Raw genomic sequence first — 22,887 nt, 5'->3', positions numbered from 1 at the left:
TAATTGCCTGACGCAACCCCTCTTTTTTTTTTTTGGCATTTATTTCTATCCCGCGCTATGTGCGGCGTTTAAAGGGAGGGTGTACAGGTACGGGCGTACACACACGCAACCCCTCGGCTTTCTGGATACTCGTTACGGATGTAGTATCACAAAGCTCTGCCTGAATTCCGAGTCCAGACATGCGTAAGATGAGTGAAAACAATGTATTCGTTCGGCGATATACATACGCCATGTTGCGAGCTGAATTTGTTCAGCAGATCTCAATATGTCATGGAGAGCAGATTGGAAGCTTAGGAGCAGCCCAGTTCTCGATGCTTGAATGCGCCGTCATCAAGTATCAGATAGGGTGGACATCTTAATTTAAACAGGTGAGAATGTATGTACGATGTGCTTACAAAATTTGCGCAACATCAAGATGATCGCTGCCGTACAATCTCCATTCTGAATTGACTACATGGTACATTCCGATACCCCGGAATCCTACAGCCAAACATCATGTATACATACAATCCGTACCGAACATCTATAATACATGATCATGTATTCCACCTCTTGGCGGAATGCATCAAGCGGACCTCACCGCCGCAGGCCCTCAAACGGCGGCGGCGCTCCGCGCCCGGCGAGCACCATCTCGTCCACGATCTCGTCGTTCTCCGTGCGCTTGTACGTCCGGATCGTCTCGCCGTAGTCCGAGATATCGAATATGCGGAAGCGGCGATCGAAACCGACGCGGCCGTAGCCTGAATATGATCTGCAAGACGACAGATGAGGACATGGAAAATTCTCAACCGAGTCAAACTGGGTACTTGCCCTCCCCCGCCGAAGCACAGCCACACGCCCTTCACACGTCTGCAGTTCTCCGTGACTGTGCGCGTGAATATAAGCGACATGTGCCAGAGTATTCGCGAAGGACGGACGTACCGTGACAATGCCCATTGGCGACGACCTTCACCTCGCGCGCGTTACCGGCCGCGACATGATCGCTCTCCGGGGCCTGCAGCAGCCCTTTATGGAAGAACCCATCTTGCTTCTTCGGCGAGCCCTGGCCCTCGAGATCGTGCTGCCCAACGTCAAGCGGCTTCCCTGTATTCGGGTCTGTATCTGCAGCCGCATACGTCTCTTGTCTGTGGATATGGTGATGGGTGTATGTGCCGAAGTGAGCGAAGAAACAACATACACAGGGATGTGGTAGAACATGAGCGCGTTGGGCTTCGCGAGACGTCTCGTCTCCGGCGTCACCTGGTCAGCTGCCTGTCGCTCCCAGATATCGCCGAGATCCTTCCCACTGTCCGGAGTGAAAGGACGCTCAATAGGGTCGATAGAGGCTGAGGGCATGCAATGTCAGTGATTTATGATAATCCTCGGTAAGAGCATCTCACATGACTCTTGCAAGAACCAATCGATTTGGTCCTAGAGGGGTGGATGAGGCAAAAGGGCTGATATGAACGACCGATCCCCCTGTGATGTAAAGCTCACCTGATGGATCCAGTCGTACTCTGTGGGCACAAAAAATCCGAACCAGTTGAAGAATCCTCTCGAATACGAGCCAGAGTCCAGGAAATACAGTGTCAACAAATGCGTCATAGATCTACATATTTTTCCATATCAGCGACTGATCATCAATAGAAACGAGCACACATACGCATCGGCACTCTTGACCTTGAGAACGTAGTTGCCGACGCCGTGGATGTCCTTCGGGCCCGCCTCGACAAGGCTGTATGGCAGCCCCTTCATATACTTGATCTGGTCCTCTCTCGAGTCCCCATCCTCATCGTCATGGTTGCCAAATATGGCCGCCCACGGGATCCCCCGCTGTGTCACAGCCCGTGCAAACTTAGCGAGCACGGAACGCGCGTCCCACGAGGTGCCCTGCCCGTTCAGCTGATCACCAGTAAAGACGACGAGATCTGGCCGCTCCACGTCGAGCATGCGTCCGAGAAGCGTGTTCGTCAAATTGTCCGAGTTGCTGCACGGCGCGAGCGGTGTGTCCCGGCACGTCCCTGCCGACACCGAGTAATGCAGGTCCGCTATCTGCATAATCTTGAATCGGCCGTCGTGCGTAAAATGCAGCGGAGGCGCTCGGGGTACCGCTGGGATCCATGTCAGCACGTGCACGACACGGAGAGTATAAATTACGCACGTTTCACCCCCCGACGGTATGTGAGCCAGACGCTCTCGCGCTGAATGATCGCCTTGCCCTCCAGCACTGGCGTGTCCAGCTTCTCGAATCCATACCACGGCTGGTTATCACCGAAGAGTACGTCCAGCTCTGTGACGAGGTCTGTCTGCCGTTCTGTCATTGTCATCTGCGCGAGCGTCTTATCTGTCTTGTACCAGAGATAGAGCTTCTCGCCGGAGGGGCTGATCGTCCGCGACACCTTATGCCAGTCGGCACTGAGCGGTGGTGTCTCCTTGTCAGGCAAGATACGCAGTTCTGTCACAATGGGAATGTCGTGTCGGCGTGTGCGTCGGTAGTAGATGTTCTACAACAACACGGCATGAACAAGTCTATCGCCAGAGCGTATTGGAGCGTGTACTCACCAAACTCATAAGCCCCGATTGTACATTGAGGTTGCGTGGAACGCGGACCCACTTCCCTCTATATGCGTCGGCCTCCTTCGTTGTCGCTGGTGCGCAGAAGTCCCCAGCAAGGCTCTCTGCATACCAGGGGTCAATGAAGCATGCCGTGATATCAATCTCGGACACTGAGCAACGGTCGTCAGCAAATTAAGCGGAACGGCGGAATGCGATTATAACACGAAGGGAGGGGCAGAGGGATCAAAGACATAACTGGTCGCTTTTCGTGACGATATACAGATTCCGGGCCGCATTCATTGCGCCACCTTAACACTCGCGAGCGCGTAATGCCATGCCAGTGGCATGATGCATCGCATATAATCATGTGAATGGGCCGGAAGGTAGCAGCAACAAGAAGGTGGGTGACTGCACGTATACTACTGCATGAACAGTAGAATAGATCGCATCATAGGCACATGTGAGTTCGCTCTCATCGTTGCTTGTGGGCATAGGCATAGCGTCACCATATGCGTTACAAATGAAGTCAACGAAATGACATCAAGCGAGCTACTCACATCCAGTATCATGTGGGAGCATAGGGTCCCAAACATCAAGAGGCAGGCTAGCAGAATCAACCTTCTGCGAGCCCTGAGTTACATTCCACCAGTCGACTCCTTCTGCCAGCGACGGAGTCCCCGCAATGGGCGTGCTGTCTCCGCCAGTAGTCGCATCTGCGTTGTCGCCGGAGATTCCAGAGATGACTTCCCAAGACTGCCATCCCACACGTTGGGACGCTCCAGGGCCGGCGTTGGGCTGATAGAGTACGAAAACGAAGGTAAGCAGACAACATAAGGCGATGAAGACCACCGCAGGAGAGAAGATAGATCTGAGAGAGCGACCAAGTCGAAATAAGGAGAGTGCCATGTTGGACGACTGGCCGGCGAGACGTTTGATGAGGACGCTAACGTGAATTGCGGCCAGTGTCCAGTGTCTACTCAGCGGGCATCCGCCACCGACCACAAACAGCGGCAAACCGTACTGCCGTTTCGGGCGATCACATCAATCCGTACTTTGTGCTCGGGCCACTGCGAGCATACCATCCCATTTGGACACGCCATGCAGAGCTGCTTTCGCCGTCTCTATGCGACAATCCCAGATGCAGCTGCGGTGGCTCGTACAGTCTCCACGCCGCGGGCTGTGCGCCTTCGGCGAATGCGGATTCACAAAACAAAACATCCTAAACTTCCCATTGAATCCGACGCCACCCCGGAAGGCCTCACACCGTCGGAAGTTGCCCGCTATAATCGTGAGCTCGCGAAGGGGAATTTGATGAAGGATGGGGGAAATGTGACGGCGAAGGAGTGGTTGGACAAGCTGAACGAGAAGCGGAACAGACTCCGTGGTGTGCGCGAGATCACGAACGAACAGGGCGAGAAGGAGCTGCAGTTTATTGGACAAAAGATATACCTGCCAAATATCATCATACGTATGGTGCGCAACTACACACCGCCCGGGCATCCGTACAACCCGTACGAGGCGACGTTCCGCACTCCCATGTCCATGACGAAGACCGACATGCGTTCGTATTTACTCGCTGTCTACGGCGTCAAGACGACGTACATCCGCACGGACAATTACATTTCGCCCGTTCTGCGTAGCCTTGATCGCTCATTCTCGCGGACGATCAAGCACAAGACATACAAGCGCGCCGTTGTTGGTCTCGTAGACCCATTCTATTTCCCGCAAGCCATGGAAGACATGACCAAGGAGGAACGGGAGAAAAGGAAGGGAAAACTCGAGGAGGATTTCCAGCTCAAAAGTTTCGATGAAACGAGGAGGGGAGAGTATTTGCGCATATCCAGGCAGGGCAGCAAGAACTGGAAATGGCGAACAGGAGTCACAGCGAAAAGAGGGAAGATTTTGGAGATCATCTCTTCACGGAGGGCTGCGCGGGAAAGCGCCGTCGAAGAGGCGAAAACACGCCTGTTGAAGAACAGAGAGGCTACCCAGTCGGAAGCTACTGCGTAGTCTGTCTCTCATACATCTACCCCAGCCTGGTATCTGCATGAGCATGACTACTGGAGCGAGGACATAAGGCCCACAGCGAGTGAGGCAGTGTCTACGACTTATTAGAGTAGAAGATATCATGATGTTGTCAACATACGGCTCATTGGAACAGGTCTTCATCTCCCTCGTCTTCATCCAGATTACACAAGGAAGGAGGTAGGTCATCGAGCATCAGCTCTCGGAACAACTCCCAGATCTCCGGCCCGTACTCATAGTATAATGCACCGAAAGCGGCACCTCCCAGGTGAGCCCAATGGTTGAACACCCTATGCAGCCTCGACCATCAGGACGATACTGTATACAACAGAGAATACAACACTCCTCACCTCCATCCATATATTACACCAGCGAAATCGAACGCGAGCAGAGCGCACAGCGCAAAACTTATGGGAATGGGAAACGTGGGCGGGATCTTGAACGCCAGATCTGTATCCGGGTACGCGAGAGTAACGACTGTGAAGGCAGCATACACAACCCCAGATGCGCCGAGGGCGATGGGTACCTCTTTCGTATGCTTGCTGAAGAACGACGCGATGCGTCCACGTGGTGGTGTGAAGCTGCTAGATGCGGATGCAGTGCTTGATCCGGCCGTTGACTTTAGTCGGGAGACAAGACGGGGATAGGTTAGGCGTGCGTAGGCAATATGAGAAACGAGGATGGAGAATAAGCCCGCTGCATGCTGGTGAGCCACTGCTGTTCGTGTCACGGCATCAGTGAAGAGGAAGCCTACCACTTGTGCAGAACGCGAGGAAATGCCATCTCGGCGTCGCTTCTCGCAGATTATCCGGGTCTCTGCCCTGCTGCTCAAAGAAATACTGAGATGCGGCAGAGCCTGGAGTACATGTTAGTCTTTACACGGCAAGACAATCCTAGCAGCACCCACCGAACGCTGCCAAAGCCATCGAGTCAACTGCGAGATGAAGGATGCTTCGATGGCTGCTCGCGAGCAAAAGCCAATCAATACCCGAGAAAGGCGCGGCTCAAGGAGACACGTACCTGAGCAGGCTAGTGAACATCGTTCCCGACAGCCCTGACAGTGGATTGTGTATAAAGCGTCTCTGCATGAGCGGCTGCAGCCGTGGAAACTGCCACGCGAGGTATATGATCCCGTTCACCACGCCAATGCCCCAGCACCACCTTCGGACTTCAGAAGTATCCAGAACCGGCTGCGCAAATTGTATGTAGGTCCAGATCAACATAGCCTTGAAGGCCTGCGGCCACTCCTCTACTGCGTCTTTCATGAGCGCCAGTCGCTGCTGCAGTTGCTACAGGATCTTGCGCCGTCAGCAGGGTGGCGGTGACAGCAAGGACAAGCTTTACCTTCCCCAAGGCATAGTACCTTGCTCTCCGCATCTCATCGTTCGTGGGTGGCCTATCCTTCCACGCCGGCGCAGACTCAATCAGCCTGATGGACCACATATATGTCTCGATGTTGGTGACATTGGCGGCTACAGCGAATGTCAGAACAGAGCCGGCTACAAAGAACTGTAGTCCATCAGAACATCTCGAAGGAGTTCCTGCTCATTCGCTCACAATGATCTGCCCTCCGATGGCCGGCCGCTTCACCTTGTCTCCGAACGAAGGAACGTCACGCAGCCGTCCCAGCTGCTGCCGGAACGATGGGATGGAGATATTCCATGGTGCCTGCTGTGCATTGGGTTCTGCTGCAGGCAGTCTTCCGGGTCGTGTGAAAGTGAATTGGCGATACGGTACGCGACATTTGGGCAAAGGCCGCAGGACTGAGCGCAAGTGCCAAAACATGGCTCGCCACAAGCGCGTACACAAAGGATTAGACGCCTCGCGTCTCGCACGGGGATTTGACGCTTGCATAATTCCTCCGCAAGCTCCGAATATTCAAGCTGGCAGCTATATGTATGACTGGATTGATCAGAATCGCATCAAGTAAATGTCGCTTTCCGTCGGACTATGAAAATGGTGATTATAGTGACTTCATGAAGCTTAGTACATATAGTATAGTAATATTGGTATCGTAAACTCGAGCCGCGACTCGGATAATTCTCCAAGGTTCAATCATCTAGGAGACGCTGCGCCGAGATCGATAATGAAATCCAAAACGACTTCCGAGGCCTCTGAGCGTGGGCAGGATTCTCTCTCAGGACCACGCTCGAGACACTAGACGATCGCAATGATCAGGCACGAGACCTACACGGGCAAGCACTTCGACATACCGATGATGCATCGTCTGCGGGAAAGCGTTGAGTGTAAGATGAGCTTTTATCCTCCGTTGTCGTATGCTGTAAGCAAAATGCGCGATCAGAATGCGCACATATATGCAAGGTTTGGATGCATACTGGGGTAGACAGTACCACTGCTTGTGACGTTTGGGTGGGGTGCGCGAACGAGGGAGTCAGATACGACGTCTGCTGCGTTAATCGCGAATCTTCCGTAGATGGTAGCATGTCCAAGGCGGCGAGATCGAGCGCGAGAGGTCTTTGAATTTGCCGGCGGACGACCTCGCGGTGATTGAGGCTGCAAATACAGGGTGACGAAAGCACGGACCTCCTAACGGATGGACATACTTCGCAACTAGAGCAATCAGGTACACTACCGACACATCATACGTTAGGTCGACAAAGCTTTAGTAACCGAGATGACGCACGTGCGGGTATTTGAACGTAGAAAGGGATGTATATGAGTAGATCTGGCCTCAAGGAGTACTTTCGACCGAATCTATGAGTACTTTAACGGTAAAGGGAGACGACGCGTACGCACGGTAATCAAGGTTGCGATAGCACACAGACTGTCATTGAAGAGAAACTTCAGCTGTTCGTCAAAGGCTCACGCAGCACTGGCGAACGAACGTTGGAGATAGACCTAATAGATCGAACGGCATCAATGGCCCAGCACACTCATCTTATGTCGAGGCACGAACCGGTGTTTATGGTGTAGATAATAAGCAGATTGATGACTGAGTTCGTCCTAGTCGTGTCGCCTCGAGTCAGTGTCAGCAGAGGAAAGCATACGAGGGACCGGCGCACCGCTGCAACCCGGTTCGCGATCTGTGCAGACAGATGCACATCATGCTCATGAGGATAATGTCGGCGGATATCCGTACAGTAAATATTGTCACGAACAGACTCTAACAAGCGGAAGGTCTCAGCTGAATTTCTTCGCAATCTGATCGGGCTAGGATACCTTGAGCACGTTCAAATCTTCGATGGATGGTTTAAGGAACCTGCGAAATCAGAGTCAAGATCTCACCATGCGGAGGCTATACGAAAGAGAAAACATACAACTTGACGGTAATGACTAGACATCATGACTGGTAAGCAACTACCTGTAGGCATGATCGCTGTGACATACTTATTCCTCCGACTGCGACAACCATATTATCGCTCAGCGAAGCATGCAACATCTTTATACGATTACTGACCAAAACACACTAAGGAAAGTAACGCCTGTAGGAGAGGGTAGTGAGCATCTAGTATGATCGGCATGCCCACTGCAAGACGCACTATCAAGCATAGACAAAGCGCTCGCCAGACGGTGAGCTCTCCTTTTGCTTGGTATACTGCAGGTGGAGTGGATAAATACCTCTCACGGGAGACTCGGATGGGGCTGGAACTCACGGCGACGTAATCGGTTCAGAAACATGCTGTAAGGCGGACATCAAGACCGACAATAATGCGAAACGAAACGCTCACTTACAACCGGACGATCGTGACGACAGACGACTACACAATCCGGTAAGCGAATTGTGAATGGTGGAAAAGTGTACCGTACTATTATAGCGGTCAGGATCTACGTTGTAAGATCAGTGCCAGACAATATCAAGTATCGCGGAACGACGCACAGCGAGGCTCCTGCATACAGATCAATGAAATGATAACTGCATACAGGTACAACAGCTACTCACCACGGGAGGTCTTGAAGTCCGGGTGTGGCCAAATAGTCTATGACGACGCAACTGTATATGGCATGGATCGTGACTGCTTGGCAGAATGTGCATAACAACCTGAGGACGTAATACTCAGTACCGTGGTGAGCGAAGGTGACACCAAATGGATTACCAAACGATGGAGACCTGTATGATCCGTCAAGTCTTGTTACAAACCATACGTAAATCTAATAGCTTACCGTTGCCTTGAACCAAGTTCGATCGATGGCATAAAGTTGAAAGTATGTCCATGTCACCGAAGACGCGACGCCATATACACTTCGCCACGCCCATGTTAGTAGAGAGTCATGGACCCTGTGCAAGATAATCATACACTGCCTGCGCAATCACGCCCAGCAAGAACGCGCCGAGGAAGTTCCGATCGGCAATACTAGGTGGAGGCAGGTCGCTCATCCCAAGAATTCATGAGATAGTCACAGGACAGGAAGATGGCAGCACAGAGCAAGAGATTGTTGGGCGCTGAGGAGGACGTGTGCGGCATGGCATTGGGATCCTGACCGCCTCATCAGCGCAACCAAGTACACATGGAGCCCTTCTGGAGGCGGATGTACTAATTCGGGTACGGTTGGCACCCCCGCGCGGATTCTGATGGCACGCGGGAATCAGGTGGCCCCTAGCCGAGTTTTCCGACCTCTATGTTTGGTGAGATTCGAGTGGGGATACGAGTTTTTGATCTCATAATTGATTGACGAGGGCTTCTGACCCGACTAGCACTGGACAATTTTTTGCTGGTGGTTTGCTGTCCTGCACCAAGAATGAACACGGTCGATTCTCGAAATGTATATCAAGCGCGGATGTCTATTAATATTGCAGGTTTTCAGGTTCAGCGAACGTGACGGAGGCTACACTAATTGAGCTTGAAGCTTATCATGGAGCCCTTCTAAAGTTACGTTCTCCTGCACGCAACAACTGCCACGACTTCATTTATTCATCAGAAGTGGTGTTTGTCCGTGAGTTGGCAGTATCTATCATATATGCGCATTATTGTATAGACCCTTTCACACACCTGTCCCGTTCTCCGTGCAACTTGCTCGCGCGGGAGTGTCAGCGCATTATGAGATGGATCCTATCGAAGGCATTGTCGTTAAGGGGAGCTTACACGATGAACATTGGATGAATCAACCTAATTCCGATCCTCGTCAATTAAGACATGTATGGAAGCTCGACAATCCGTTACGTGGTAGTTACGAACGATATGAAAAGAAAAGTTTTGATGGATAAGCTGATCCAGCCGACTGAGCTGCTGCCGGAATGATGAGATGTAGATATTCCATGGTGCCTGTTGTGCATTGGGTTCTGCTGCAGGCAGTCTTCGGGGTCGGGGTTGTGGGAAAGTGAGTTGGCGACAGGGGCCGCAGGACTGAGCGCGTACACAAAGGTCAGACAAGGATATCCGGAGCGTTCCTCCGGGCGGAATTGTCTCGTCTGCCCGTGCACAAAGGCGATTAGACGCCTCTCGTCTCGCGCGCAGATTTGACGCTTGCATAATTCCTCCGCAAGCTCCGAATATTCAAGCTCGCAGTAGTATATGACTGGATTGATCAGAATCGCATCAAGTAAACATTGAGTACAGTCGCTTTCAGTCGGACTATGAAAATGGTGATTGTAGTGACTTCATTAAGCGTAGTACATAGTATAATATTGGTATCGTAGTCTCGAGCCGCGACTCGAGCAATTCTCAAGGCCATCCGAATCATCTAGGAGACCGCTAGACCGAGATCGGCAAGGGAATCCAAAGCGACTTCAGACAACCCCGAGCGTGTGTAAGGCTCTCTCAGGTCCGCGCTCGAGACACTAGACCGTATCGCAGTTAGGTACGAGATCCTATCGGGGAAACACTTCGACATACCGATGATGCATCGTCTGCGAAAAAGCGCTGAGTGTGAGATGAGCTTTTGTCATCAGCCGCCATATGCTGTAAGCAAAATGCGTGCTTAGAATGCGCACACAACTTTGTAGAGGCTCGGATGCATACTGGGGTAGAGGGTATCGTGACGGTTCCTGAAGTCTGGGTAGAGTGCACGAACGAAGGAGTCGGATAAAGCGTCTGCTGCATAGATTGCGAGCCTTCTGTAGGTGGTATCATGTCGAACGCGGAGAGATCGAGCGTGAGAGGTCTTTGAATTTGCCGGCGGAAGACCTCGCGATGATTGAGGCTGCGAAGTACAGAGTGAGAGGAGCGTGGGCATCCTAACTGTGGACATACTTCGCAACTAGAGCGATCAGGTACACTACAGGCACATCATACGTTAGGTCGGCAAAGATCTATTAACCGAGGCGACGCACGTGAGGGTATTTGGATGTAGAAAGGGATGTATATGAGCACATCTGGCTTCAAGGAGAACTTTCGACCGAGTCGATGAGTACTTCAATGGTAAAGGGAGATGATGCGTACGCACGCTTATCAATGTTGCGATAGCACACAGACTGTCATTAAAGAGGAACTTCAGCTACATGTCAACTGAGCCTCACGCAGCATTGGCAAACGAACGTTGGAGATAGACCTAAAAGATCGAACGGCATCAATGGCCAAGCATTTTTACCTTATGTCGAGACACGAACCAGTGTTGATAGTGTAAATAATAAGCAGATTGATCATTGAGTCCGTCCTAGTCGTGTCGCCTCGAGTCAGCGTCAGCAGATGAGGGAGTGTGCGGGACCCGGCGCACCGCTGCAGCCCAGTTCGCGACCTATGCAGACAAATGCACATCATACTCGCGAGGATTACGTCGGCAGATATTCCTACGGCAAAAATCGTCACGAACAGACTCTACCAAGTGGAAGATCTTAGCTGAATGTCTTCGCAGTCTGACCGGGATAGGATACCTGGAGTACGTTCAACGTTTCGATGGGTTGTTTAAGAAACCTGCAAAATCAGATTAAGGATCTTGCCATTCAAAGACTGTACAAAAGAGAAAACATACAATTTGACTGTGATGGCTAGACGATAAGTCTGGTGAGAAACTATCTGCAGGCATGATCGCTGTGACATACTCGTTGCTACGGCTGCAAAATCCATGTTATCACTCAGCTAAGCATGTGACACCTCTATATGGTACTGACCAAGATCCACTAGAGATAATAGAGCCTGTAGAAGAGGATCGTGACTATCAAGTATGCTCGGTATGCTCACTTCAAGACGTACTATCAAGCATAGACAAAACGCTCGCCAAACGTTGAGCTCTCCTTTTGCCTGATACACTTCATGTGGAGTGGATGAATATCTCGCGCGTAGGATGTGTTTACAACTCACGGAGACGTAATCGGTTCAGAAACATACTGTAAGGCAATCATTGAGACCGAGAATAACGTGAAACGGAACGCCCACTTACCAGCGGACAAGTGTGGTGACAAACGACTACGCGATGCGGTAAGCGAATTGCTGACGATGGGAAAAGTGTACCGTACTATGGAAATGGTCACGATCTACGATGCAAGATCAGTGCTAGACAATATCAAGTATCGCGGTACGACGCACAGCGAGGCTCCTGCATACAGATATGAAATGATATCTGCATACAGGCATAACAGCTATTCACCACGGAAAGACTTGAAGTCCTTGTGTGGTCATGAACTCTGTAACGACGTGACTGTATATGCCACGGATCGTGACTGCTAGGCAGAACGTGCATGCCAGCCTAAGGGCGTGATACTCGGTACCGCATTGAACGAAGATGGCGCAAAATGAAGTACCAAATAATGAAGACCTATGTGTGATCCGTCGAGTTCTGTTATCGTACGTAAGTGGATGGCTTACCATCGCCTTGAACCAACCTCGATCGATGGCATAACGTTGAAAGTACGTCCACGTCACCGAGGATGCGACGCCATACACACTTCACCACAACTAGGTTAGCAGACAGTCATGGACCCTGTGCAAGGTAATCGTACATTGCCTGCGTAAATACGCCCAGCAAGAGCGCGCCGAGGGAATTCCGAAAGAGATCCATAATAGGTGCAGGCTGCTCGCTCATCCTGGGAATTCATGAAACAGTTGCAGGGCAGGAAGATCGCAGTATAGAGCAAGAAATCGTTGGCAGAAACAGGCATGGGCTGCGGAGGACGTGTGCATTGCGTTGGGATCCTGACCGCCTCACCAGCGTATCCGAGAACACATGGAACCCTTCTGGAGGCGGATGTAAATCGGGTACAATTGACACCTCCGCGGGGAATCTGATGACATACGCGAATCAGGTGGCCCCTAGCCGCCTTTCCGACCCCTGTGTTTGGTTAGATGCTCCATCTAACTTGGAGAAGGAATGGTTCAACATTGTAGCAGCGTGGCCAAACAAGTTCTTGATCTCACAATCGACGAGAGCTTCTGACTCGATTAGTAAACAACTCGCTGCATTCTCTTGCGGGTGGTGTCTGTCCTGCGCCAAGCTTTCAAAGAATGAACACAGGTAGATGCACAGAATGTACACGTTGAAAGAAGAGCTAGCGTGCGAACCAGGAGGGCAACAACGCCGCTAAGTTAGCTGCAAACCGGGCCGGAGCGCGGATGTCTATTTATGGCAGGTTTTCAGGTTCAGCGAACGCGAACGTGACGGAGGCTACACGGTGACTTGAGCTTGAAGAAGCTTGAAACTTTGAAGCTTTGAACCTCGAAGCCTATACCATGATGAAGCCGGGCCTCTGTTCACAGCTGAACGGACGCTAAGGTTTAATAAAAAGTGATGTATTACCTCGCACTGTTCCGCGGGTTGGCTGAGTGTAAATATGCACATTATTGTATAGACTCTTTCACACACTTGTCCGGACAAACTTCTCGCGCGTGCATGTTAGCGCATTACAAGGCGGATCTTGGCGAAGAATATTGTTGCCAAGGTTGACACGGGGAGCGTACACCGTGAACATTGGATGCATGAACCCTAATTCTAATTAAGACATGTATGGGAGTCCGCAAACATTACGTGGTTATCACGGACGAAAAAAATCGCTTTGATGGCTTCGATTGAAAATGATGATTGTGATGACTTCATTAAGCTTAGTACATATGATATTGGTATCATAGGCTCGAGCAGCGGCCGAGCAATTTTGAAGACCATCCCAATCATCTAGGAGACCGCTAGGTCGAGATCTGCAATAGAATCCAAAATGACTTCCGACGACTCCGAGCGTGTGTAGGGTTCTCTCTCAGGACCTCGCTCGAGACACTAGATGAGCGCATTTAGGCACGACACCCACTTGGGAAACACTTCGACATACCGATGATGCATCGTTTGCAGAAAAGCGCTGAGTGTAAGATGAGCTTTTGTCATCAGCCGCTATATGCTGTAAGCAAAATGTGCGCTCAGAATGTGCATACAATTATGCAGAGGCTCGGATGCGTACTGGGGTAGAGGGTACCGTGAAGGTTCCTGACGTCACGTTGGGGTGCACGAACGAGGGAGTCGGATACGACATCCGCTGCATGTATTGTGAGCCTTCTGTTGGTGGTAGCATGTCGAACGCGGAGAGGTCGAGAGTGAGAGGTCTTTGAATTTGCCGGCGGAAGACCTCGCGATGATTGAGGCTGCGAATCACAAAGTGAGTGGAGCGCGGGCATCCTAAACGAGTGTCACACTTCGCAACTAGAGCAATGAGGTACACTACAGACACATCATATGTTAGATCGACGAAGGCTTTTTTAAAAACCGAGGAGACGCACGTGCGGGTATTTGGATGTAGAAAGGGAAGTATATGAGTACATCTTGCCTCAGGCAGAACTTTCGACCGAATCTATGAGTATTTCTAGAATGAGGAAACGGAGCATACGCACGCTGATCAACGTTGCGATAGCACATAGACTGTCATTAAGGAGGTCAGCTATACGTCAAAGCCTCACGGAACACGGGGAACGAACGTTGGAAATAGACCTGACAAATCGGACGGCATCAATAGGCAATCAGTTTCATCTTAGGACAAGGCACGAACCAGTGTTGATCGTGTAGATAATAAGCAGATTGATGAGTGAGTCCGTCCTAGTCGTATCGCCTGGGGTCAGCATCAGCAGAGAAAGGCGTACGAGGGACCCGGCGCACCGCTGCACCCCAGTGCGCGACATATGCAGACATATGCACATCATGCTCGCGAGTATGACGTCTGCGGATATCCCTACGGCAAATATCGTCACCAACAAATTCTAAAATGCGGAAAATGTCAGCTAGGTTTCTTTGCAATCTATCTGGACTGGTATACCCAGAGTATGGTCAAAGTATCGATGGATGGCTTAAGGAACCTGCGAGATCAGAGTCAAGAGTTTGCCATGAAAAGGCTGGAAGAAGGAGAAAGCATACATCTTGACTGTGATGGCTAGACATCATAACTTGTGAGCAACTATCTGCAGGCATGATCGCTGTGACATACTAATTGCTACGGCTGCAAAATCCATGTTATCGATCAGCTTAGCACGCGACACCTCTATATGGCACTGACCAAGATCTGCTAGGGAAAGTAGGGCCTGTAAAAGAGGATCATGTATATCTGGTACGCTTGGCATGCCCACTGCAATACGCACTATCAAGCATAAATAAAACGCTCGCCAGGCATTGAGCTCTCCTTTTGCCTGGTATACTGCATGTGGAGTGGATAGATACTCTTGCGGATGACATGTTTAAAACTCACGAAGACGTAATCGGTTCAGAAACATACTGTAAGGCGATCACTGAGACAGAAAATAATGCGAAGTGGAACGCCCACTTACAAGCGGACAACCGTGGTGACAAACGACTACACAATGCAGTAAGTGAATTGCTAACGGTGAAAAAGAGTGTACCGTACTATGGAAGTGGTCAAGATCTACGATGCAAGATCAGCGCTAAACGACAACACGTATTGCAGCACGACGCACAGCGACACCCCTGCATACAGATCAATGAATGATTTCTGTATACAAACGGAACAGCTACTCACCACGGGAAGACTTGAAGTCCTCGTGTGTTCATATAGTCTGTGACGATGTAACTGTACATGCTACGGATCGTGACTGCTAGGCAGAACGTGCATGCCAGCCTAAGGGCGTAATACTCAGTACCGCGGTGAATGAAGATGGCGCCAAATGAAGTACCAAATAATGAATACCTATGTGTGATCCGTCAAGTTCTGTTATCGTACGTAAGTGAATAACTTACCATCGCCTTGAACCAACCTCGATCGATGGCATAACGTCGAAAGTAGGTCCATGTCACCGAAGATGCGATGCCATACACACTTCGCCACGCCTAGGTTAGCAGACCACCACGGACCCTATGCAAGGTAATCGTACATTGCCTGCGCAAACATGCCCAACAAGAGCGCGCCAAGGGATTTCCGAAAGATATCCATAACAACTCCAGGCTGGTCGCTCATCCTGGGAATTCATGAAATAGTTGTAGGGCAGGGAGATCGCAGCACAGAGCAAGAAAGCTGTGGAGGACGTGTGCATTGAATTGGGATCCTGACCGCCTCACCGGCACATCCGAAAGACATGGAACCCTTCTGGGAGCGGATGTAAATCGGGTACAGTTGACACCTCCGCGCGGATTCTGATGACATGCGCGAATCAGATGGTCCCTAGCCGTCTTCCCGATCCCTGTGTTTGGTGAGATGGCGCTGTAGCGTGGCCACACGAGTTCCTGATCTCACAATTGACGAGGGCTTCTTTGAACTCGACTAGCAAACAATTTGCTGCATTTTTCTGCTGGTGGTTTCTGTCCTGCGCCAAGCATCCAAAGAATGAACACGGTCGGTGCTCAGAATGTATATATTGAAAGGAGAGGTTAGCGTGGGAAGCAGGGGGACACTGCATCAATGCTTCAAGCTTCAGCGCTCAGCGCTCAGCCGCAAACCCCGGGCACGGATGTCTAGTTATGGCAAGTTTTCAGGTTCAGCGCTCAGCGAATGTGATGGAGGCCACACGACTTGAGCTTGAGCTTGAAGCTTATATCGTGGTCGCCTCTATCCTCAGCTGAACAGACGTTCTCCTGCACGCAACAACCGCTAAGACTTTATTAAAAGTGATGTATTACCCCGCACTGTTCCGTGGGTTGGCTGAGTCTATATATCAACATTAGTATTGTATAGATTCTTTCACACACTTGTCCCGACAAACTCGCGTGTGCCACATGCATGCACGTTACAAAGCGAATCCTGGGAAAGGATTGTCGCTTAGGGGAGCGTACACGATGAACATTGGATGAATGAACCCAAATTCCCATCCTCGTCAATTAAGACATGTATGAATACTCGGCAATCTGTTACGTGATTGTTACGGAGCGATGTGAAAAGAAAACGGTTTGATGGCTAAAACGGTCGCTATATTGCAGTGTGAAGAACGTCTGGAGAGTCCTAACGGGTAAGGACCGTATAGCACCTCTACCTTGCGCTCTACTTCACCCATTTCATTATCTCAAGAGCCCGCATACGAGCATTGATATAATACAACGTCCACGGTAAGTAATCACGCACAAGCAAGAACCGTGTAAGGAAACATAACATGCGCCCGTCCATACATCGGCAGTCCATCATCAGAAACACTCCACCGTCCGCTGGCAACGAGTATGCAGATGAAAGCAAAAAAGGCATTACAACGAGCAACATGACATTAACAGTCCCACACCGTGTCATCAAGGCGGAGAACGGCGATCACAGCAGCAGCCCAGCCACGATCACCGAAGCAGCCACACTGACCAGCCCCAATCCCGCGCCGCGCACACTCGCAGCGCCGCTCGTGTCGCTCGTGTCGACGCTCCCAGTCGCGCTCACCGCCGCCTGCACCGAGCCAATCGTCGCGCTCGGCGCAGACGCGACCGCGCCGTTCATCGCATGCGCAGTCTCGGACAGCGCGGCGAAGCCGACCGCCGGTGGGTCGTACTGGAACGCGGCGTATACATTTTTCTGTGCGCGGACCGAAGCGGGATCAACGGACATTGAGGACGCAACGAGGGGGAAAATACGTACGAGGAACGTATCGCCGACGATCCACGCGGGTGCGCTCGTGCCGGCGTTGTCGATGACGAAGAACGCGCCGATGCACTCACTGCCGTCTTCGTTCGCCTGTTCAAACTCGAAATCATCCGGAGAGACCGACCAGGAGTTTGAGCTCGAACCGAACTTGAACGCCACGGTGACGCTGGTAGAGCAAGCTGTAAAAAGAGCATGAGCGTTGAGGTTTCGACGCAATGAAAGAGAGCATACGCACGGTAGGTGTAGTATCCTTCAAGGTTGCCCGTACCAGCGACAGCGCCGTCAACCTTGGCATAGATCTCAGCGATGGCAGCAGAAGGCCCGCCAATCAATGTAGTGCCAGTATCGATCGCAGCATATGAGTCAGAGCCGGACGTCAGGGTGATGGCAGTGCCTCCAACAGTGATTTCTATGCAGAGTTGGCGTTACCGTCAAGAATAAGTGATGCAGGCCCAACGTACCAGCAACCTCCTGAATCCAATATCCAACCTCGCCACTAGGGATATCCTGAAAGTCAAGCTCGCCGGTGTACAGGCTCGCGTTGGTCGCGCCGAGAGTGAAGGTGCCTCCAGGCTCGAGCTCCTGTGCCTTCGAGTCGTTGTTGTACCGAGTCAGCTGCACGCCGAACACGTTCTCGGACAGCGTGCCATTCGCCTCTGCGAGCGCCTGCCAGAATGGCGTCGCGCCTGAAGAGGCAATGGACTGCCATGCCATGCCGATCAGACCGGATACGGGCGTCGTCAGCACACCGCTCGACACCTCGTCGACGACGGCGAATGTCTGCGCCTTGACTTCGAAGCCCGCGAGCTGCACGGTGTCCTTCCCGAGGTAGCCCGCCGCCTCGCCCGAGTCATACGTGATCTCGAATGCGGTGCTGAGGTTCGTGAACGAGGTGGACTTGGTGGACTCGAACATGGCGATGCCACTAGGGATGCTGCTGGCCGAGCCGCTGCTCGCTCCAGCCACCCACAGATCACTGAGGGGGATGGTCCATCAGAGTGGTTCGACCGCCTCGTAATTCGAACTCACGATGAACCTGTGTCCAAAATAACATCAAAGGAAACTGCGGGAGTGCCAATGGCTAACGAAGCAAAATAGCTGGAGGCACGATTAGCAGCCTAGACGTCGAACAACCCTCTGTGCTACAGACCTCGAGTCGGCAGCTTCATTCGTTAGTCTGTTCAAGTAGCGATCTCAGAAACGCGAGGCTTTCGTGCGACGAAGAAGCTCACAGGTTCATGCCAGATGACCGTTTGTTATTCTTGGCGTGGCCGATGCCATACTTGGCCTCCAGGGCCAACTTCCGCCTTTGTAACGACGCAGCGACCTCCGTGGGACTGCGCTTGGTCTTTTGAGGTGTCCTGCGCGAGAGCCCGACATGCAAGCCAGATGCAGCGGGGCGAGGAGCTGCGAGCGTATCGAGAACGAGCGAGAGAAGCGTTATGGAGAGCGAGAGCGGGAGCAGCATTGCCGGTACGTTACTCGTTGGGGTATCGGATTAGGATGAAAGCAGTCGAGAGAGCGGGTGGAGCTATAAAACGGGTGAGAAGTGCAGAGTCGGCTGCGCACTGCGCGGCAAGACTGGCAAGGTGATCCTTTCGTCTGAGCTCGGCGCCGCGGGCGAATGCTAGACCCGCACAGCCGGAAATAGCAGCGCGGGGAAGACGTGCGAGGCAGAAATACGAAGGAGAAAACAAGGCTGGCCTGGAAGCAGAAAGGCTGAGGTGGCGGCCTGCACGCTCGACCGCCACCTGTTGCCACCGGCACCTCGGCCACCTCCCTTTTATGGAATCGCCGTTCAGACTGACCGCCCGTCGCCGCCCAATCACTGCGCCCGCAGTAAGCGTGGCATCGCCCAGTACAGAATTACCAAGCATTTTCAGCCGATGACTGCCGTACCTGCTAATGCAACCGCTGCTCACCTCCATCAAGTGTGTTTGTCGTAAATCTGGATGCGCTCATTAATGCTGCCGTTTGTCACGAAGCGGTTGATATGTCTATACAGGCGTCTATATCGTGGCTCAAGCGGTACGCAGAACAACGTATGTAATCTTTGGTCACAATGAATCTGCAGTTGATTATACAACGTTGCACTACATCCAAAACTCGTGTGATACACAAAGCCGAGTGTCATTGCGGCAGAAGCGACGGCCTTTACGTTCCGAGCCCTACATATACGCACGTCAACGTAATCCGCGCGATGTAATGCACCCGCGCTAGAAAGCGATGTCCGGTGTATCACTAATCATTTCATCTTGCTGTCAAGACGATTTCACATTCGCGCTTTCTGCGACCTTTCATAGTGCATTCACGGTGGTGAGACTTCCTATGCATGACTTTCTGATTTGAGACTAACCTTCTTCGAAGGCGCTTTTCTGGGTAATCTGAAAGCTCTGTGATTCACCTACGCCGTGTCGTCAAAGCAACTTTGACTGCGACGGTTGTTTTGACTGTGTGACGGTCGTGATCTCCGGCTCAACTTGTCTGTAATTTTGCTCTGAAGAACAAGTCAAAGTCAAATCAGAGCACGCTCTAGTAACTACAACGTCCGCGACAAATCGCGACTACTATTTAAGCATGCCATTAACTACCCTTGCGGAAGGTTTCTCCGTCCAGTAGTTCTGAATATTTGAAAAGTCACCGTTTCTGAACATATTATAAAGCAACATTGCGCGCAATTATTGTACAACAGTCATGTCCGGTCCGCTTCTTATAACAGAGATTTAGTCCCTGAGTGTGTCCTGTCCAGTATGGGATTGACGCAATGCAACAGCCCAACCGCGACGCGACTGCTTTATGGCACGGCAGGGAGTCTGATCTATCACCGCTCAGCACAGCGCGCTAGAACATCAGCGCCGCAACGATCCCGGCCGACAACAAGGCCAGGCTGCTCATGATATCGACGCGCACCACGCTGCTCTTGCCGCCGCTCCTGTGAGCGCTCGCATACACCGTCGACGTTACGCTCGCCGTGGTCACCGCCGCGGCTGCAGACCCAATAGTGGGGCTGGGCGCCGACCCCGCCGCACCGTTCATGGAAAGGGCCAGATCGGACAGTGTCGCAAAACCGACAGCGGGAGGGTCGTAGCGGTAAACGGAATACACGTTCTTCTGCTCAGGTGTGCACGATCAGCACTAGGTAGCAGAGGCATGAATGAGGGAACGCACAAGGAACGTGTCGCCGACGATCCATGCAGGCGCAGTACTACCTGTGTTGTCGGTGACAACGAACGCGCCCACGCAGAGATTGTTGTAGCCCAGGGACGCGTACTCGAAATCCGCCGACGAAACGGACCACGCATTCGAGCTCGATCCGAACGTCACGGTCAGTTCCACCTTCGTCGAGCACGCTAGATGATGAAAATCGTGAGCCGTGTTCGTTCAATGTTAGACTGAATTCTTCATACGATAGGTGTAGTATCCTGAAAGAGAGCCTGCGCCTGCCGCGCTCCCTTCAATTTGTTCGTATATAGCAGCAATGGCAGCCGACGGCCCGCCAACCAGCGTGGTACCTGTATCGATGGCCGCATAGGAGGAACTGCCGGACTCGAGGTCTATCGTGTTCCCCTGCACCGTCATGCCTACATAGATGGTTTTCAATGCTGTACGCCGGCTCCAAAATCGATGAATGCATACTGGTGATCTCTTGCAACCAGTAGGTCCTCTGGTCAGATGGAGTGGCCTGGAAGTCGATCTCGCCCGTGTACAGACTCGTATTGGTCGTTCCTAGGGTAAACGTGCCTCCGGGTGCATTCTTCGAGGCATTTGTGACATTATTATATCTTGTCAATTGAACACCGAAGAGCGCCTCGTCAAGCGTGCCGTTTGCTGCAGCAAGCGCCTGCCAAAACGGAACTGCGCCCGACGAAGCTATCGATCTCCAAGCCATGCCAAGAATGCCCGATATTGGCACATTGAGGAGATTGCTCGTGAGCTCATCGACGACCGCAAAGGTCTGATTAGCCTTGAAGCCGGCAAACTGGACTTCATCTGCCCACAGCTCCCCCTCTGCCGAACCAGAACCATACGTGATGGAGAAAGTCTCGTTGATGTATCGTAAACTCGAGGACCCGGATGTATTGAAAGTTGATATTCCGTTGTCAACCTGCGTTGCAGCAGCTGTGCCAGCAACCCATAGGTCGCTGCCCGCGAGCGCATAAGGTCAGCATCAGCGCGAGGCTCTATGTGCATGAAACTCACGCGGAGCCGGTGTCAAGAATAACATTATATGATACTGGGGGTGTGCCAATTGCCAATGATGCGTAATAACTGCACCAGAATCAGTGTGAACTTGACGAAAGACAGAAGGATCACATACCTTAGGTCGTATTCCAGATTCGTGAGCCTGTCATCAGTGGGTCAGAACCTGGTTCATAAACTTTAGACGGCGCTGTTCATAACGGCTGTCGTGCATGCATTTAATAAAAACGCAGACTGTGCATGCCATGCTGAGCTCAGCGGCATTCTGAGAACTATAAAGCTCTTTAGGGAATGTAACGAAGCACAAAGGCGAGATTCAGACAGCCCCTAGGCTGTGCCGAGGCCTAATACCGTCTTTGCTCTAGTGAGGAGCAACCAGGCGAGAGACTGGACAGCTTGAATAAGATTCTGGCCATGAATCTGTGCTGACCAGAAAGAGCTCGAGTCCTGCTCCACACATGCATGCACGCAAGCCATTACCAGAACACACGGGCAAGTGAGACGCTCACAGATTCATGCCGTACGCCCGCTTCCTCTCCTGAGATTGGCCCAGTCCATATTTAGCATCCAACGCCAACTTCTGCCTCCTTAGTGTCTCGTATATATCTTCTGAGTCACGCCGGCGTCGCGGTGCTCGCGTGAGTGAGATATGCTTGTCGAGGGTGCGGAGTTCATCGGGAAAAGGCTGAGGAGCGGCGACAGCGTCGAACGCAAACACAAAGCACGTGATTAATAGCGTCACAGGAAGGTGCATAGTTGTGATTCGGGGCGCAGATGCGCTATTGCATTAGAGCGGCGCACGAGCAGACCAAATCGAGAGAAGTGGGACGGTGAGGGGAGAGGGGAAGGAGAGCACAGCTGCGCACCATGCGGGCGGAGAGCTTGAATTATGAAGGCCTCGGTGGCGGATACCAAGCGACACCGGCGGCAGGCGTCATCGGCATTACGATATATTTTCCATATGTGGCAGCCGGTCCGTCTTCAGCCCGCAGCACCGCAGTTAGACGCCGCACTCCTAAGCATTTCCAAGTCGATGCCGTTCGAGGCAGAAAACACGGTCAGATGACTGGAGGTCGTTGGTGGGGATCAAACATTCTACGGCAGATTCGCGAGACCTAAGTGACGACAGACTCACTGTGGATCGTTGAACTAGACTGGAGTGGCCGTGGAATAAGCCCGATTTTCGGACGACATGCTCGAGCTTCAAGACTGACAACCAACCGCGGAACACGTCGGGTCAACACGCACATTCGAGGCGA

The 22,887-nt window shown here is 51.9% G+C and overlaps 8 protein-coding genes across 8 annotated transcripts; 1 reads left to right on the top strand and 7 right to left on the bottom strand.

Moving 5' to 3' along the window:
• Positions 1-322: 322 nt before the first annotated feature.
• LAESUDRAFT_724873 (Metallo-dependent phosphatase) lies at positions 323-3,506 on the bottom strand. Its single transcript, XM_040908709.1, has 10 exons — positions 3,093-3,506; positions 2,542-2,705; positions 2,141-2,483; positions 1,643-2,090; positions 1,477-1,588; positions 1,380-1,410; positions 1,178-1,325; positions 922-1,124; positions 811-865; positions 323-751 (listed from the first exon to the last, which is right to left on the bottom strand). Exons 1-10 carry the CDS (start codon positions 3,439-3,441, stop codon positions 577-579), a joined length of 2,028 nt encoding a protein of 675 aa, XP_040765147.1. The 5' UTR covers positions 3,442-3,506; the 3' UTR covers positions 323-576.
• A 127-nt stretch (positions 3,507-3,633) lies between these two features.
• LAESUDRAFT_736380 (mitochondrial ribosomal protein L23) lies at positions 3,634-4,545 on the top strand (the record flags this gene model as incomplete). Its single annotated transcript, XM_040910684.1, has 1 exon — positions 3,634-4,545. The coding sequence occupies one exon, from the start codon at positions 3,634-3,636 to the stop codon at positions 4,543-4,545; it is 912 nt and encodes a 303-aa protein (XP_040765146.1).
• Positions 4,546-4,684: 139 nt separating this feature from the next.
• On the bottom strand, positions 4,685-6,345 carry LAESUDRAFT_651213 (uncharacterized protein; the record flags this gene model as incomplete). The annotated part of the gene is made up of 7 exons (XM_040904293.1): positions 4,685-4,850; positions 4,911-5,256; positions 5,315-5,416; positions 5,468-5,520; positions 5,581-5,849; positions 5,905-6,069; positions 6,118-6,345. 7 exons carry the CDS (start codon positions 6,343-6,345, stop codon positions 4,685-4,687), a joined length of 1,329 nt encoding a protein of 442 aa, XP_040765145.1.
• Positions 6,346-6,615: 270 nt separating this feature from the next.
• LAESUDRAFT_812071 (uncharacterized protein) lies at positions 6,616-9,245 on the bottom strand (the record flags this gene model as incomplete). The annotated part of the gene is made up of 22 exons (XM_040914377.1): positions 8,817-9,245; positions 8,683-8,761; positions 8,616-8,629; positions 8,462-8,560; positions 8,399-8,408; positions 8,329-8,346; positions 8,254-8,279; positions 8,175-8,200; positions 8,061-8,116; positions 7,979-8,003; positions 7,909-7,920; positions 7,839-7,854; positions 7,741-7,780; positions 7,584-7,684; positions 7,478-7,524; positions 7,407-7,419; positions 7,318-7,345; positions 7,205-7,262; positions 7,125-7,149; positions 6,897-7,074; positions 6,774-6,839; positions 6,616-6,717 (listed from the first exon to the last, which is right to left on the bottom strand). The coding sequence occupies exons 1-22, from the start codon at positions 8,894-8,896 to the stop codon at positions 6,616-6,618; spliced, it is 1,119 nt and encodes a 372-aa protein (XP_040765144.1). The 5' UTR covers positions 8,897-9,245.
• A 797-nt stretch (positions 9,246-10,042) lies between these two features.
• LAESUDRAFT_812070 (uncharacterized protein) lies at positions 10,043-12,930 on the bottom strand. Its single transcript, XM_040914376.1, has 20 exons — positions 12,810-12,930; positions 12,689-12,750; positions 12,395-12,629; positions 12,261-12,339; positions 11,912-11,929; positions 11,836-11,861; positions 11,757-11,782; positions 11,567-11,704; positions 11,498-11,509; positions 11,428-11,443; positions 11,330-11,369; positions 11,173-11,273; positions 11,066-11,112; positions 10,995-11,007; positions 10,903-10,930; positions 10,790-10,847; positions 10,710-10,734; positions 10,479-10,659; positions 10,353-10,418; positions 10,043-10,297 (listed from the first exon to the last, which is right to left on the bottom strand). The coding sequence occupies exons 3-20, from the start codon at positions 12,475-12,477 to the stop codon at positions 10,247-10,249; spliced, it is 1,008 nt and encodes a 335-aa protein (XP_040765143.1). The 5' UTR covers positions 12,478-12,629; positions 12,689-12,750; positions 12,810-12,930; the 3' UTR covers positions 10,043-10,246.
• Positions 12,931-13,424: 494 nt separating this feature from the next.
• LAESUDRAFT_812069 (uncharacterized protein) lies at positions 13,425-16,058 on the bottom strand. Its single transcript, XM_040914375.1, has 22 exons — positions 15,750-16,058; positions 15,616-15,694; positions 15,552-15,565; positions 15,398-15,496; positions 15,336-15,345; positions 15,266-15,283; positions 15,189-15,214; positions 15,110-15,135; positions 15,003-15,058; positions 14,921-14,945; positions 14,852-14,863; positions 14,782-14,797; positions 14,684-14,723; positions 14,527-14,627; positions 14,420-14,466; positions 14,349-14,361; positions 14,265-14,292; positions 14,154-14,211; positions 14,070-14,094; positions 13,838-14,018; positions 13,712-13,777; positions 13,425-13,659 (listed from the first exon to the last, which is right to left on the bottom strand). Exons 1-22 carry the CDS (start codon positions 15,830-15,832, stop codon positions 13,561-13,563), a joined length of 1,122 nt encoding a protein of 373 aa, XP_040765142.1. The 5' UTR covers positions 15,833-16,058; the 3' UTR covers positions 13,425-13,560.
• An 857-nt stretch (positions 16,059-16,915) lies between these two features.
• LAESUDRAFT_724865 (aspartic peptidase A1) lies at positions 16,916-18,970 on the bottom strand. The gene is made up of 7 exons (XM_040908708.1): positions 18,661-18,970; positions 18,579-18,605; positions 18,458-18,526; positions 17,890-18,404; positions 17,664-17,837; positions 17,423-17,607; positions 16,916-17,359 (listed from the first exon to the last, which is right to left on the bottom strand). Exons 1-7 carry the CDS (start codon positions 18,894-18,896, stop codon positions 17,108-17,110), a joined length of 1,458 nt encoding a protein of 485 aa, XP_040765141.1. The 5' UTR covers positions 18,897-18,970; the 3' UTR covers positions 16,916-17,107.
• A 927-nt stretch (positions 18,971-19,897) lies between these two features.
• On the bottom strand, positions 19,898-22,512 carry LAESUDRAFT_109227 (aspartic peptidase A1). Its single transcript, XM_040901197.1, has 8 exons — positions 22,138-22,512; positions 21,747-21,773; positions 21,629-21,697; positions 21,065-21,570; positions 20,836-21,009; positions 20,597-20,778; positions 20,458-20,539; positions 19,898-20,415 (listed from the first exon to the last, which is right to left on the bottom strand). Exons 1-8 carry the CDS (start codon positions 22,380-22,382, stop codon positions 20,270-20,272), a joined length of 1,431 nt encoding a protein of 476 aa, XP_040765140.1. The 5' UTR covers positions 22,383-22,512; the 3' UTR covers positions 19,898-20,269.
• Between the last annotated feature and the right edge of the window lie 375 nt (positions 22,513-22,887).

This window comes from Laetiporus sulphureus (genome assembly GCF_001632365.1).
Source record: "Laetiporus sulphureus 93-53 unplaced genomic scaffold LAESUscaffold_15, whole genome shotgun sequence".
Classification (NCBI taxonomy): domain Eukaryota; kingdom Fungi; phylum Basidiomycota; class Agaricomycetes; order Polyporales; family Laetiporaceae; genus Laetiporus; species Laetiporus sulphureus.
The sequence above is the reverse complement of the archived record's forward strand: the minus strand, read 5'-3'. Positions and strand labels throughout refer to the sequence as shown.

Coding starts and splice junctions, on each gene's coding strand:
- LAESUDRAFT_724873 (XM_040908709.1), bottom strand. CDS start 3,441: ATGGCACTCTCCTTATTTCGACTTGGTCGCTCTCTCAGATCTATCTTC. Junction 2,706..3,092: donor GCTCCCACATGATACTGGAT/GTGAGTAGCTCG, acceptor ACCGTTGCTCAG/TGTCCGAGATTGATATCACG. Junction 1,326..1,379: donor TTGGTTCTTGCAAGAGTCAT/GTGAGATGCTCT, acceptor GCATGCCCTCAG/CCTCTATCGACCCTATTGAG.
- LAESUDRAFT_812070 (XM_040914376.1), bottom strand. CDS start 12,477: ATGAGCGAGCAGCCTGCACCTATTATGGATCTCTTTCGGAATTCCCTC. Junction 11,783..11,835: donor GTCACCACACTTGTCCGCTG/GTAAGTGGGCGT, acceptor ATTGCCTTACAG/TATGTTTCTGAACCGATTAC. Junction 10,298..10,352: donor TCGCAGACGATGCATCATCG/GTATGTCGAAGT, acceptor GATACGGTCTAG/TGTCTCGAGCGCGGACCTGA.
- LAESUDRAFT_812069 (XM_040914375.1), bottom strand. CDS start 15,832: ATGAGCGACCAGCCTGGAGTTGTTATGGATATCTTTCGGAAATCCCTT. Junction 14,946..15,002: donor CGTTTTATTTATGCTTGATA/GTGCGTATTGCA, acceptor CCTCTTTTACAG/GCCCTACTTTCCCTAGCAGA. Junction 14,095..14,153: donor CTACATCCAAATACCCGCAC/GTGCGTCTCCTC, acceptor ATGTGTCTGTAG/TGTACCTCATTGCTCTAGTT.
- LAESUDRAFT_724865 (XM_040908708.1), bottom strand. CDS start 18,896: ATGCTGCTCCCGCTCTCGCTCTCCATAACGCTTCTCTCGCTCGTTCTC. Junction 18,527..18,578: donor AATGAAGCTGCCGACTCGAG/GTCTGTAGCACA, acceptor TCGTGCCTCCAG/CTATTTTGCTTCGTTAGCCA. Junction 18,405..18,457: donor ATTTTGGACACAGGTTCATC/GTGAGTTCGAAT, acceptor CATCCCCCTCAG/TGATCTGTGGGTGGCTGGAG.
- LAESUDRAFT_109227 (XM_040901197.1), bottom strand. CDS start 22,382: ATGCACCTTCCTGTGACGCTATTAATCACGTGCTTTGTGTTTGCGTTC. Junction 21,774..22,137: donor CGGGCGTACGGCATGAATCT/GTGAGCGTCTCA, acceptor CACTGATGACAG/GCTCACGAATCTGGAATACG. Junction 20,779..20,835: donor TTCAGGATACTACACCTATC/GTATGAAGAATT, acceptor TTCATCATCTAG/CGTGCTCGACGAAGGTGGAA.